General features: G+C 49.2%; 1 protein-coding gene across 1 annotated transcript in view; it reads left to right on the top strand.

The window, feature by feature from the left end:
• TLL2 (tolloid like 2) overlaps positions 1–14661 on the top strand; it is a 151524-nt gene that overhangs the window by 112569 nt on the left and 24294 nt on the right. Inside the window, exons 10-13 of the mRNA XM_019953203.2 lie at positions 2324–2426; positions 10331–10447; positions 11613–11758; positions 12483–12678. Coding sequence (XP_019808762.2) covers positions 2324–2426; positions 10331–10447; positions 11613–11758; positions 12483–12678 — 562 coding nt within the window. The remainder of the gene's footprint in view (positions 1–2323; positions 2427–10330; positions 10448–11612; positions 11759–12482; positions 12679–14661) is intronic.

The following is a 14661-nucleotide window of genomic DNA, read 5'->3' as shown; positions in this document are numbered from 1 at the left end:
TCTAGAATCACTCTAAGAGAGAGGGGGGAGTTCACCTGCTCTAGAATCACTCTAAGAGAGAGGGGGGAGTTCACCTGCTCTAGAATCACTCTAAGAGGGGGTAAGCTCCAAAGAGGGAAAGTCAGGTTTATCTGGGCAATCAGGGAAGGCCTCAGGGAGGAGGGAGGGGCCCCCGATCTGGGTCTGGGAAGGACCCATTAGCACAGATACATCAGGGTGTACCTGGAAAACAAGGTCAGGTAGGCTGGGTGCTGGAGGCTCTGAAAAGTAAGCCAAGTTTAGTTTATGAGACAGGTGTGTAGGTAGCCACTGAAGTTTTCTGAGCACAGGAGGGAGCTGGTAAACATGAGCTGTAAGTGCAGGACTGATCCAGAAGACCTTGTGTGCAGAATGGATGGGGGCGCAGCAGGCCTGGTGAAGGGGAGCGAGATGGCTCATAGCAGGGACTCCGACATCTCAAAAGAAGAAAGTCCATCAGCGCTGGCCTAAACAGTGGAGGCCGAGGAGAACTAACTCCGAGGTAGGGCACCTCAGTGACTGGGGTGAAGGTGTCCCCTACAGACAGGGAAGCTGGGAGGACGATGTTTTTCTTTTGAGGTGCCCTCTAGTTATTGGCATCACCGATTCAATGGATATGAGTTTGAGCAAACTCTGGGAGATGGTGAGGGACAGGGAAGCATGTGTGCTGCAGTCCATGGGGTCGCGAAGAGTCAGACACGACTCGGTGACTGAACAACACAGTGAATGGGCCAACAGAAGAGAGAGAACAGTGGACAGAGCACAGGCTGCCGTGGCAAAAACCAGAGAGGAGAGATTCCAAGCAGAGAGGCCAGGGAATGAGGACAAGACCCAAGTGCTTTCCATGTGGCCAGGAGAGCACCGCAAAGCCTCCAGCCCAAAGTTTTACTTAGAGATGTAAGACCCAGGGCTATAAGAACAGAAAAGAAAGTGGTCAGTGGAGGCAGGAGAGTGAAGATGCTAGAAAAAGATGAACTGACTGTGAGCAAACCCCCCACCGCCCTGGGTGGGAAAACTTCAGGGGTTGCAGGGGCTGGGGCATTGGCCTTATGCAGGACTCTAGAGAGAAGAAGAGCTGAGAGGTGACAGATGAGGACACGTCAAGCACAACAGACAAGGAGCCCACCGGAGAGCTGCAGCCAGACAGTCCTGGGCACCATGCAAGGTGGGGTCCAAGCAGGGGTGAGGGGAGAGAGCAAACTTGACCTCGGTCTGGGCTGGAAGGGGCGCAGGGCCCACGTGCTGAGCCTGCAGGGCCACCCAGCCCCTTCCATCACTTGTGGACTAAGGCACCGACTGAATGGCCTCAGGAGGGTCTGAAGATTGTCCAAAGGAACTGAAGCCTCCCTCCTCGCCTCTCCTGCCCCTTCACTCCAGACGTGCACACAATGACCTCTACTGAACACTCAGCACAGTTCCCTAGGTGTCTCCTTGGTCTGCTCCTGTCAAGGCCTCGCACCAAAATTCCATCTGGCCCTCCTCTACCCCTTCGTCCCCGTTCCCCTTAGGTTAAATGCCACCTCCTCCAAGAAACCTTCTCCTTGTCCCCAGGGCAGAATCTAGTTCTCCTTCCTCGAAGCTCCAGAATGCCTTTCTGTCCATCCCTGTCTTCAGCATTTCTTCCATAGTGTTCTAATTGATTTAGCACATCTGTCCTCCTTCTCTGAGTTTTGGCAGAGAACTTACAGGCAAGAGCTTACAGGCAAGAACTCTGTCTTACTGACCTTTCTATCTTGATTGGCCGACACAGACTGGCACACAGTAGGCGGTCAGCTAACAATGGTGGAATGAATGAATGAATGAACGAAACTGTAGGAAGGTTATTAACACACCACACCTCAGAAGAGTGAGGTCACAACCAGGGGAACATTGATCACAGAGATGCTCGGATGCACTCAGGCTCACCCCGGGCCCTTTAGAATGATTGATGATGTTTTAAGATCTTTTCGTATCTCTAAACTTCACTGACCCCTTACCTCCTCCCAAATCCCCAGTCTCAACGCATCCTGGCCTGTGTTTTTAATGCGTCTTGCTTTCTGTAAACCACTAAGCGACTTCAAAAGCTCAAGTTATTCCCCAGACAGAACCATAGAACCCATCTCCTCTGTTTACTCCTCATCCTGTTTAAGGTTTATTATTTAATGTCACGAGGTTTCCTGTGAATGCATTTTTGAGAGGACACTCCTACTGTGGTCTGAGAGCTCTGTATGCTAAAGGGTAACGTGAGAACACCGCTATGCAAGATGTATCTTCAAAACTCCTCAGACTTGGCTGCCAAAACTCACTTTATGGTAACTCTTTACAGATCGTCTTAAACTTCACATCCATGGATTTGTTTAAAAGCCGCCTGTGCTGGTACGACTACGTGGAGGTCCGGGATGGTTACTGGAGAAAAGCCCCCCTGTTGGGTGAGTTGACTTCAGAGAGCCTCAAGAGGGGCGTGCTCAGATGCTCTCTGGGATGCTCTTAAATGTTTGGAAGGGGCCATCCACCAGTCACAGGAAGCTCTCACGGGTTGGTGTCGTTGTAAAACTCTGAACACTCCATTTGGCCGCACATGTTAAAAGCTTTTAAAACTGCGAATACTCTTTGACCCAGCCGTTCCACTTCTTGGAGTTTATCCTAGGGAACTAATTAAGGAAGTGTGCAAAGCTCTCGCTACAGGGACATTCATTGAAGCAGGAAACATTGAAAACAATTTAAATATTCAACAGTAGGGGTTAGATGAATAAATTATAATACATCTTTTCCATGGAAAACTATCCAGCCATTAAAAACAAAGTTGGACTATTTATTGATACAGAGAGATGTTTGTTGTACGTTGCTATGCAAAAAGTGTTGCAAAATGGATATGCAGTAAGATTCTGTTTTAACAAAAGCATATATATTATGAAGCATTGCAAAATCAGATGCCTTCAGGGCTGCTTTCCATAGGGTTGCACAGAGTTGGACACGACTGAAGCGACTTAGCATGCATCCATGCATTGGAGAAGGAAATGGCCACCCACTCCAGTATTCTTGCCTGGAGAATCCCAGGGACAGAGGAGCCTGGTAGGCTGCCGTCTATGGGGTCGCACAGAGTCAGACATGACTGAAGCGACTTAGCAGCAGCAGTGGGAGTAAGGTATAAATGAGAGAGATGGCATTGGTATAATAAAGTAAGGAGTGGTGGGGAGTGTGGCAAACTAAACAGAAAATATTCTGACTCGAGTTACCCAAAGCAAAATTACTTAAAACAATCATGCAGGCTGGATTCAACTGAAAGGAACCATTTTATGACCTACAATATAAATATTAAGTAAAGTTAGAAATGTAAATAAATAACAGTGGTTATTTCAGGATGATGGATATAAAAATTTATTCTCTGTTCCTGGTTTAGCTGTATTTTCTAATTCTTCTCTGATAAACATGTATTCTTTTGAGAAGATGAACAGTACATGAACTCATCGATGAAAAGGCAGGTGGGCCTTTGAGTGAGAGGCAGTGGGCAGGTGGCATAAAGAGAAAGGTCGGTTCACTCAGGATTGATCACCAGAAGAGAGATCTCTAAGGGTGACCAGGGAAAGTTAAGGTCATATAGAGGCTTGATGGCATTGGTGTCAGGACAGTGGACATGAGGGCTCATTTGGCCCAGGAATGTCAACCATGGTGGAACCAGAAAGAGGAGCAGAGCCTAAGGAGTCAGTTGGGAGGGTCTCTACTGACAGCGGGCTGTTTATAGATGGCAGTTCAGGGTGGGCTTCTGAGGTGGACCACTCTAAGTTCTCTCTGCAAACTTTGTCCCTGGCAGATCTTCACGTGGGCAAAAAGCCATACTTGTGATACTTCTAGTGAGCTGGCTAAAGATGGAAGCAGGAAAGAGTGGAGAGCGCTAAGGTGGGGAGTTTCCCTGCCAGACCAAGCCCAGCTTCCTGTCAGATTTCAGAATAGCTCAGGAGAGACAGGGATGGAAGGTCTGGCTGGACCCAGGGGGCCTGGCAGATACTAAGCTTCCATATGGCCAAAGGGTCTCAGCCAGGTCAGCTACTGCTGCGAAGGGCACACAAGTCCTCTCAGTCCAGAGGGCCATGAGCTTAACTTCCTAGAGGTACAAATAGGTAGGTATTTGTGTCCTCTGGGGTGGGAACATAGCCAGAGCCGGCTTTGAGTGCAGGGTGCCAGGTTATCACTGGTAGGGGGGTCAGTCAGGTAGTCGGTGGTCCAGGAAAGCAGGGCAAGAAACTGATTCCCAGGCCAGGCACAGACAGACAGGAGTGTGTGCAGTTCGGGACAGATGGGCTGTGCCCCCCGATGGCAGGGTGGAGGCTGTCTGCCCTGGGTTTCTGCTTCCTGTCCAACGTGAGCAGACGCAGTGTGTTTGGGGAGGCATGGCTTTGTAGGTAGCACCGACTGGGTGCAACAAAATAAAAACAGGACTGCTGTCCTGGTCGCAGAGGTTCCAAACCTGACTGCACCCTAGCGTCAGCGGGGAAGATTCCTATGAGATTCCTGGGAAACTGTTGAATCAGGATCTCCACGTGGTGGGTCAGGGAATGATCCCACTTACCGATAATATTTGTGCATGTGTACTTGTCTAGTACCAAATACACAGAAACGGGGCTGCAAGGGCTCTCAGCAAACTAAAGAAGGTGGTTGCCTTGGAGAAAGAAAGCTGGGGAGGGGGCAACCTCATGGTTTGGTTTGTGTACTTCTGGATTATTTGGCTTTTTTATAAGAATGCAACCAAATATTTCATAATTGAATTTTAAAAAATGCTGTGTGGGAGGAGTTTCTTGAGAATGTGGAATCGTGTGGACCTTTGAGTCCCTTCATCACACACCCTCATGAGAAACCCACACTCCCCAGAGCGGGCTGACTCACCAGGGCCACACAGCCTGCCAGTGGCTTGAGATCAGTTCAGAACTTAGAAGTCCCGCTGATGGGGTGAGGGGACTGTGAACCTAGAAGGGACTCCCCATAGGACTGCCAGATAAAAATGCGTGATTCGTTGTTTATCTGAAATTCAAATTGAACTGGGCTTCCTGTATTTTTGTTTGTTAAATCTGGCACCCCATACCCCCTAGGGAACGTGATAGACTTGAAAAGCTCTGGAGGGGGGACGCTCTCTGTTCCTAAAGTTCCCTGGAGAGGGCCAAGGCACGCTCCTGAAAATGGGCACAGACAGAAGGATTTCCAGCCACCCCTTGAACTTGAAACAAGAATTTTCTCACTACAGATCCTGGGAACTCTGACCACACGTTCATTGATTCGATGGGGCTTTTGCTGTTCGTCTTTGTCAGTGATGGTTTTTGTGTGTGGGTTTTTTGTTTTGCTCAGATTTTACACTTTTGCAGTGAGTGTGTGTAGGTATTTGTGTGTGTGCGTCTGTGTGTGTGTGTGCCAAGTGTGCTGCAGCCAAGGCATGGCCCAGCGCCTGTAACCGTCATTCTTCATTTGCAGGAGTTCTCCTTTGCCAACTATTTGGCCTGCTCTGATGTTTCCAAATGCAGTTGTTAGTGAACTTTTGTGTTTGGAACAAGTGCATTGTGTAGGCCGAGCTGGTCCCTGGGAGGGGTCAGTGCCATGAAATCTGCCGCGAGGAGGCAGGTCAATGCCCCTTTGGCAGGAGGGAGAGCGGATTAGAGCGGATTGTGAAAGTATGCATCTTGCTCTGAAAAACTGTGCATTGCATATTTTCCCAGGGCAGTGTGTGAAACTCCAGGCATAATGGACGCATAACTTTTTATGAATGAACCCTTTATGACTCCCCATGGAGTCCTCTTGTAGTGTCCTCATCTGCATTTCCTCTTCTTGATATCCTTATTAAACTCCTCCTCCAAAGGCGGGAACCAGAGTTCAGTTTAGGAATTTGACACCTTTCTCTCGTCCAATTTCTGTCCAGCCTGTTAGTCTCCCTGGGAGGAGGCTGTTTGGGACCCGGCTTTTCACATCCTGATTAAAGGGAAATGTAAGTAGATTGAGAACATTTCACGCCTGCTTAAAGGTAGCAGATTCAGTTTTTCAGTTGCGAGGGTCACTGATGAGTTTGCACCTACAGAGGGGAGAAAGATGGCTGCACAGAACTCATCCAGTAACCTGAAATGCAGGCCTATTAATTGGATTCTCCTCCCTTCTTTCTGCTAGAGGCATTACTCTAACAATGCACTTTTGTATGCAGAACCATCCTTGGGCATTCTGTACCACCACAATGCGCACAAAAGCCTTTTTCCCCCCCTTTCCCTGAAGTGGGGAGGGAAGTTCAGAAAGGCCAGGCCGGCCAATCAGTGTCGCGTGGCCCCACTACTGGGGGCTCCCTGGGCCGGGGGCAGCCTCCCAAATGAGCAGAACCCATGGCATGAGGCAAGTTGGCATGCCCGGCATTGCCACAGGCTTGCTCTATGGTTTGAGTCTTTGATCATCATTCCAATGTGTCTGTTTCCAAATTGGGAAATGGAAATAGTGATTACATTCCCAGAGAACAGATTTGATGTCTATTGATCCAAAAATGTACAGTATTTAGAACCGAGTCCTAAACAGAGACGTTCCTTTGGATGGTGGGCGGCACTAATGGTGAGCATGATGAAGAGGGTTAGACTGGGGCTGAAGGTCAAGATCTCAGGCTGCTTAGGTTCGAATCCTGCTGCACTTACAATCTTGAATGTGCACCCGTGTGCTCAGTCGCTCAGTCATGTCTGACTCTTTGTGACCCCATGGACTGCAGCCTGCAAGGTCCTCTGTCCATGTAATTTTCCAGGCAAGAATACTGGAGTGGGTTGCCATTTCCTACTCCAGGGTTACAATCTTGAGCATAACTTGAGTATGGTGGTAGTGGTTTAGTCGCTCGGTCGTGTCTGACTCTGGTGACCCCATGGACTGTAGCCTTCCAGGCTCCTCTGTCCATGGGATTCTCCAGGCAAGAATACTGGAGTGGGTTGCCATTTCCTCCTCTATAAATTGAATATAATTCAACTCAAATTCTCCAAGGCTCAGTTTTTTTTCAGAAACGAGATTAATAATAGCACCTACTTCAAAAGGTAGTAGGGAGACAAATAGATAATCTATATAAAGTGCATAGGACAGTGTCTGGTATAGAGTAGCTCAGTTTAAAAGGGGGCTTTTATTAGAACCATTACTGTGAAGGTAAGAGTCTGGTGACACCAGTCTAGGGACAGTGCAGGAGGTTCAGATTAAGAATTGCAAGGTGATTTGGGGAGATTTTGCTTAGAAATAATTTGTGATTTATTCTACCAAGTCTAGCTCTGCCAAGGCAGTAAAGGGGCTTCCTTGGTGTCTCAGACAGTAAAGAATCTGCAATGCAGGAGACTTGGGTTCAGCCTCTGGTTTGGGAAGATCCTTTGGAGGGGAGGGCATGGCAACCCACTCCAGTATTCTTGCCTGGAGAATCCCCATGGACAGAGGAGCCTGGCGGGCTACAGTCCACGGGGCTGTGAAGAGTGAGCGACTGAGCACACGAGCACAAGGCAGTAAATCCAGCTGAGCTGCTCATTTCTACCTCCTCCCAGATAGTGGAGCGGAGGCAGGTGTCCTGTGGCCCCAGGGTGGGTGGTTCAGTCTCATCTGGTTGGGTTCTTAAGCAACAAGGCGGTGGAAGTCCCTCTCTCTTTTGGAAACATCCCCAGCAGCTGTGACAGCTGGGATTTTAAAAGGAGGAATTTGGACTTGAAACTGGGTTTGGCTGAGAAACCGTTCCTTTTGTGAACCAGCATTCAGCGGCTCTGTCTCCTCACTGGTGAGAAATACCTCCCCAGGTTTACATGTTGTTTTCCAAAAACTAATTGGTACTAACTGGTGATGCTGAAGGAGCTGTTACTGGAAGTGTAGAAGCATCTGATGGATTTTTCCCTGCTTGATTCTCCACAACAGTTTCAGCTCATCTTATTAAGCTCTCCAGATCCAAAAGGCTACAGGCAGCCAGAATTGGAAGGTTAGGAGCCTTCCAAGATACTTGCTCCTTGGAAGAAAAGCTATGACCAACCTAGACAGCATATTAAAAAGCAGAGACGTTACTTTGCCAACAAAGGTCCGTCTAGTCAAAGCTATGGTTTTCCCAGTGGTCATGTATGGATGTGAGAGTTGGACTATAATGAAAGCTGAGCACCAAAGAATTGATGCTTTTGAATGTGGTGTTGGAGAAGACTCTTGAGAGTCCCTTGGACTACAAGGAGATCCAACCAGTCCATCCTAAAGGAGGCTGAAACTCCAATACTTTGGCCACCTGTTGTGAAGAATTGACTCACTGGAAAAGACCCCGATGCTGGGCAAGATTGAAGGCAGGAGGAGAAGGTGACAACAGAGGATGAGGTGGTTGGATGGCATCACTGACTCGATGGACATGAGTTTGAGCAAGCTCCAGGAGTTGGTGATGGACAGGGTAGCCTGGCGTGCTGCAGTCCATGGGGTCGCAAAGTCGGACACGACTGAGCGACTGAACTGAGCTGAACTAGGAGCCTCTACCCTCTGTGTCACCCTTAACACCTCTGTGTTGACCCCCGTTGGCCAATAGCAAGTGGCTTTTATTATATAGTGGCTTTTATTCCTCCCCATCTCACTCCTGCATTTCTCAGAAGGGCAATAGAAGGATACCCATTAACTACCTGTCAAATGAACTTTAAAATGGTTTTTGGAGATGAAATTCACGCACCATACAACTCTGCATTTAAAGCACGCATGTCAGCAGTGTTAGCATGCTCACAGATTTGTACAGCCGTCACCACAGATGTAGAACATCTTCATCAGCCCTCAAAGAAGACCCATACCCATTCACAGTCATTCCCCATTCCCCCACAATGTTAAATGGACTTTTGAGTGACTCATACTGTTAGCACTCGGCAGAACCATGGGCTTTCCATCCAAATAGACCTTGGCTGGTCTGTGTTGTGAGCTGATCAGTGTGACTCAGCCCACCTCCCGCCCCACCCCCATCTCTGTTCTTGCTGTGCTGCTGTCCTTATGTGGCATTGGAAGTGACAATAGTCAAGGATGACCGTGCTCTGGGAAGGCCTGACCTTCCCCCTTTTCCTCTGTCAAAGGTCCGGATTTCATAGAATGTATTCATAAGCTTAAGTAATACACATTTATTTGTATATTCAATAACACAAGTTCAATAGCAATTATGAGCCCCTTTGCATCAGATAGTGGGAACTTAATTGAATTCAATTTGTGTCCCCCCACCAGAGTGCCGGTAGGGGGCACACTTTGTGCCAGGGCCTGGTGTCCCAGGGGCATCTGCATTGCTATCCCGACTGGCATTCCTGGTTCGGCCTCATCCCCCTCTAGTCTCCAGTCCTCTGGCATCTAAGTGGCTGTTGTGCCTTATCCTGTCTCAACTTCTCCAGGCCCATGTAGATCAGTGCCGAGTCTGTATCTCCCTAGAAGACGTTCTATGGGAGACAGTCAATGACTGTCCAGGCCCTCTGGGCCATGGGAAGGTTCCTTCTATCCCCTTCCCAGGAGTTCTGTTGCTGCCATCCTGTCCTGCTTTTCCTGAAGAACTCTGCCTGCCTGTCTCCTGCCCTAATGTCCTAAGAAACCATATAGACACTCCTGTTCTGAGCCCAGGTGGGACATGGGGGATCCAGGGTCTTGTTGCCCTCAAGGCTCTGCCAGGAACTGCTCCCGGGGTTACAGATCTCTGCTCCTCCCAACTCCTTAAACCTCCCTGGGGCATCGATCACCCTTGTCCACCTGGGGCACCAGGTCCTTTCGGAGGTCCCATGGTGCCCTCTCCAATTCTCTGCCCCCTAGCCCCTTGCTTCTCCATCCCAGGAATCTTTCTAAGACAACAAGGGGAAGGCAATGTGCTCTTATTTACTGAGTACTTCCCTAAATTTTTGGTGTTGTGACCAGACTCGTGGAATTCAAAAGCCAAGAAGATCTGATCACGTCATCTTGTGTCCTCTGGCAACCCTTCCTGGGGCAAGGAAGGTATAAGGCATGCCCCTCAAATAGAAGGCTATGTATGTAGTAGAAATACAATGGGGGACCCTCATCACTCGCTCAGACCACCACCCCACCCCTGGCCTTGCTGAGATGTCCTCCTACCCCTTAGCACTCATCGTGACCCCCTGGCAGGGGAGAGGCCACATGCTGGGTATTCGTTGATGGGCGTCTGAGACTCTCCGGAAGGAGGCACACCAGCAGTCACTGTTTCCATTCCAGCTTTTCATCCTTCAGTGCTACAGGATGAGTCCTCCAGTGAGGACTGCTCCCCTTGAACCTCATCTGAAGCAGCACCGCCCTCTCTCTCTCTCTGCTTGTGCTGAGCCCCTCCTTGCCATCTGCCAGCAGCCTGACAGTTCTTTCCCTTTCCCAGGTAGGTTTTGTGGCGACAAAGTCCCAGAGCCCCTCACCTCCACGGACAGCCGCCTCTGGGTGGAATTCCGGAGCAGCAGCAACATCCTGGGCAAGGGCTTCTTCGCGGTATATGAAGGTTTGTTCAGGAGGGGAGAGGCCGCCAGTATGGCTCCTGACGTACCTCTGTTCTTCCCGTGCAGCCCTTCCCACCCTGGCCCGGGAAGCAGCTGCCGGTGCCATGAGGGTGGGGTAGCCACCACTCCCTCTCTCCATGTCTGGAAGCAGAGAGGCCAGCTGGGCTCCCTTCAGCACAGGCAGTCTACCTGTCACTACACTGCTCAACGCCCATTAGACTCCAGCGGGGACAGTGCTGGGGGCTTAGAGAACCTGTGGAAATGCAAGCCACCTCTGAGTAGCTTTGAGTTGGATTCTGAGCAAAGAATCCAACCTCTCTGAGTTTCATTTGTGAAACAAGGACTTTGGACAATGTCCAGAAATTTCCAACTAATTTCTTGGAAGGGCCTGTGAGGCCACCATGGTGGTTGAAGAAACCAAGAGGTCTGGGCTCTAGGCAGCAGCGACCAGGGCAGTTCTGCTTCCGTCTATTCTACATATTGGGTCTCTCTGGCTACATAACCCTGTGCCCTCCCTCCCCCAGAGGAAAAGTCCCTTGGGGACTTAGATCGTGATTTTGGAGAGGCCCATGTTTTTGTTTTTTATTTACTTATTTGGATGCACCGGGTCTTAGTTACAGCATGTGGGACATTTTTAGTTGTGGCATGTGGGGTCTACTTCCCCGACTAGGGTATCAAACCTGAGCCCCTTGCATTAGGAGCTCAGAGTCTTAGCCACTGGACCACCCAGGAAGTCCCAAGTTTTGTTTTTATAAAGGAAATAGCACGAGTGTGCATATGTATACATCAGTCTCTACCCGTGGCCCTCCTTCCTCTGCATCAGGGTCACGAGGGAAGTCAGACATCACTGCTTCTGGGACCCCTCCCTCAACACCACCCCCCCATACCTGCACACTATTGGAACTTCTGGGGGTGTGGCCCCTGTTCCCAGAGCTTGAAAAAATCTCCCAGGTGATTGTGATGCCCAGCAAAGGTAGAGAGCCACTACTCTCCATGGTTATTTTCTTTATATGAGAAAAATTCAGAGTTGTAAACACAGGGAACTATGCCTTTCTGGAGGCATCAGTCCATTGGAAATGAAAATGTTGGCAAGTGGAGCCACCTAGCGGTGTACTCCCTTAATAAGCTCTGACGGGGACCCCCTTCCTCCTGGCTCTTTTTCTAAAGCTACCTGTGGGGGAGAGATTAACAAAGACGCCGGTCAGATTCAATCTCCTAACTACCCGGATGATTACAGACCTTCCAAGGAATGTGTTTGGAGGATTACCGTTTCTGAGGGGTATCACGTGGGGCTTACCTTCCAAGCTTTTGAGGTGAGTACTGCTGGTCGACAATGGCACCCCACTCCAGTACTCTTGCCTGGAAAATCCCATGGATGGAGGAGCCTGGTAGGCTGCAGTCCATGGGGTCGCTAAGAGTCGGACACGACTGAGCGACTTCACTTTCACTTTTCACTTTCATGCATTGGAGAAGGAAATGGCAACCCACTCCAGTGTTCTTGCCTGGAGAATCCCAGGGACGGGGGAGCCTGGTGGGCTGCTGTCTATGGGGTCGCACAGAGTCGGACACCACTGAAGTGACTTAGCAGCAGCAACTGCTGGTCTTAGACACTGCTCTACACAGACGAGTTTCCAGTTTGGGGTTGAAAACAGGAACCCAAGAGGCTATTTCAAGTCCAAGGCGCATTTTGCCAGGACATCTGGTATCAAAACCTCTGCAGGTTTTGAAATTGCATCTGCCTTCTTTCTGAAGGCTGCTGCTGGAGAGCCTTCAGAAGCAAAAGCCTTCATTGAAGCAAAAGTCTAGAATGGGATCCCAGGGCATTTTATTGACTCTTTTTTCCCAGTTTATCATGACTTAATGTCTTTGCAGCTTGATTCATCCTTGCCTTAAGCAAGTAGGAGACAGCTTGGAAAAGTTTCAGGACACACTTGGGCCCTTGGCCTCCTGGTTAGGTTTTTAAGAGTGATATTTATTAGATTGAAAACCTTGAGGCCGAGCTGCTATCTTCCACGTTGCCTCTGTTTCTCCATTTAGATCGAAAGGCATGACAGCTGTGCATATGACTACCTGGAAATCCGTGACGGCTTCACGGAAGACAGCGCCCTGATCGGCCACTTCTGTGGCTATGAGAAGCCAGACGATGTGAAGTCCAGCTCCAATAGAATGTGGATGAAGTTCGTGTCCGACGGCTCTATCAATAAAGCTGGCTTTGCAGCCAATTTTTTCAAGGGTATGAATTAGCAGTTGTTTCCATTTTAGACACAGGAAGAGGTATTGCCCCCCGGCCTAAGAATCACTAAACTCACAAACCTTAGCACCAAACAAAGCTCCCTGCAGTGGGGAGGCAGCGAGCCGTTTATGCAAAGAGCTGTGCATAGATTCCCCAATAGAGAGAGTTCTCCACTGACTCAGGAACAGGCTTAGCCTTGGCTTCTGTCTTTGTGGCAGAAAGTTTTGCTGCTGCACTTGGAAATTAGGTTTATTAGTTTACAAGTTCAGCTTCATGAACCTTAGTGAAACTGAGCATTGATAACAATTTTTGCTTGTGTGGTCACTATCATTAATAGAGCACCTATTGTGTCAGGAACTGTGCAAGGTACTTGATTTACACTATGTCATTTAATGCCCTCGATCAAGATTTAAAAAGGCAGGCTCGGACTACAGCCTGGGTTCCAATCCTGGCCCTGCCCCTTGCTGTGGGAAGTCACCTAAGCTGTCGTGCCTCAGCCCACCACCCCCCACCCATCTGTCAAATGGGAATGGCGATTATCCCACCTCAGAAGGTGATGAGGATACATGACATAAAACTCGTGAAGCCTCTAACACAGCACTGGCACTTAATCAGTAGGGACTGTTACCGTTATTAATAGGAAAATCTTAAAAAAAAAAAAAAAAAAAAAGGCAGGCTCGGGGTTGTTCAGATAGTTAAGCGGCAGACCAAGAATCCAGTCACAGTCTGACTCCTAAACAAACTCTCTCCAAAACACTGCCTTGCATTCCCTGATATGGGGTAGAGAGGCAGCCCAGGTCTTTGGCTCCTGAAGCATCAGCTCCCAGCTTGCAAGTCTACGCTCAAGTGGGCAGGGCTTGTTGGGGAGATTGAGAGGGTTTGGTGCTCAGGAAATGAATATCTGTGCTGCATTAGGGACTGACTGCTCTGCAAGTTCTTGATAAAATCAGACCCAGAGTGGTATGGGAAGACCATCATTCCTGGCCCCAGCAGAACAGCTTCCTAAGACACTTTTCAATGGACAGGTCTGCCTTCTCCACTCTCAGCACCCTGGAATTCCTCAGACCACTTGCTAAGAAGGAATATAGGCTATTCCACAATGCATTTGGGTTGGGCGCCCACCAGCACACCAGTAGCCACTGAACGGATATATCCAGTCTGTAACTGGAGTGACAGATCAGTAACTCCCTCCCTCTTCCCTCCTTTCCCGGGCTCCTGGCTGTGCTGACCCAGAAATCTTGGTCCCTTCCTTACTCCGTCTCTCCATCTGCCCCCTTTCTATCCCATTCTCCCAGGTTTTAGGTGAGCAGATGGTGTCAGAAGAGCCCATTTCCAGCTGTGTGACCTGAGCCGGCATCCCTTTGTCCTTGCTGAAGCCTCAGTGTTCCTCTCTGTAAAACAAGGAGAAGGAAATCTGCCCATTTTCCCCAACCAGCAGTGAAGCCCCAGTGAACTAATGGCTGTGGAGACACTTCATAAGCTGAGAAGCGCCACACGAGTATGTGGGAATGTTATTTTTTCCTGCTTTGAGGCGTCTGACGACAGCAAACCAAAACAGAGCAAGAAGCATACCATTCTGAATAACTGGAGACAAAGTCTCCAGTTACTTTCCCAGGCAAATCGAAGCAAAAAACAGAAAACCAAGCCACAGCACGTGTATTGCAGATGCAGTTAGGTTAGTGATCGTAGTGGAAAGAAGAACGTGGGGGTCTTAGTAGAGATCCCAGGAAAGTCACAGCCCCCTCCCCACCCTAGCCCAGACTGCACGTGCGTCTCCCAGCCTGGGGAAACCCCCGTCTGACTTAGCAGCCACGGCGGCTGGGTGGTCTTAAGCAAGTTACAAATCCTGAGTCCCAGTCTCTCCACCTGTAGAAATGACAGTACTACTTTATCTCAGAGTTATTGTCAGGAAGAAATGAAATAGCGTTACGTGAGTAGACATGGTATCCTGTCTAGTCCTGTTAATTTCTTTGCTGAGGAAGG

Source organism: Bos indicus, chromosome 26 (assembly GCF_029378745.1).
Source record: "Bos indicus isolate NIAB-ARS_2022 breed Sahiwal x Tharparkar chromosome 26, NIAB-ARS_B.indTharparkar_mat_pri_1.0, whole genome shotgun sequence".
In the NCBI taxonomy this organism is placed as follows: Eukaryota; Metazoa; Chordata; class Mammalia; order Artiodactyla; family Bovidae; genus Bos; species Bos indicus.
This window is presented reverse-complemented; position numbering and strand designations above follow the sequence as displayed.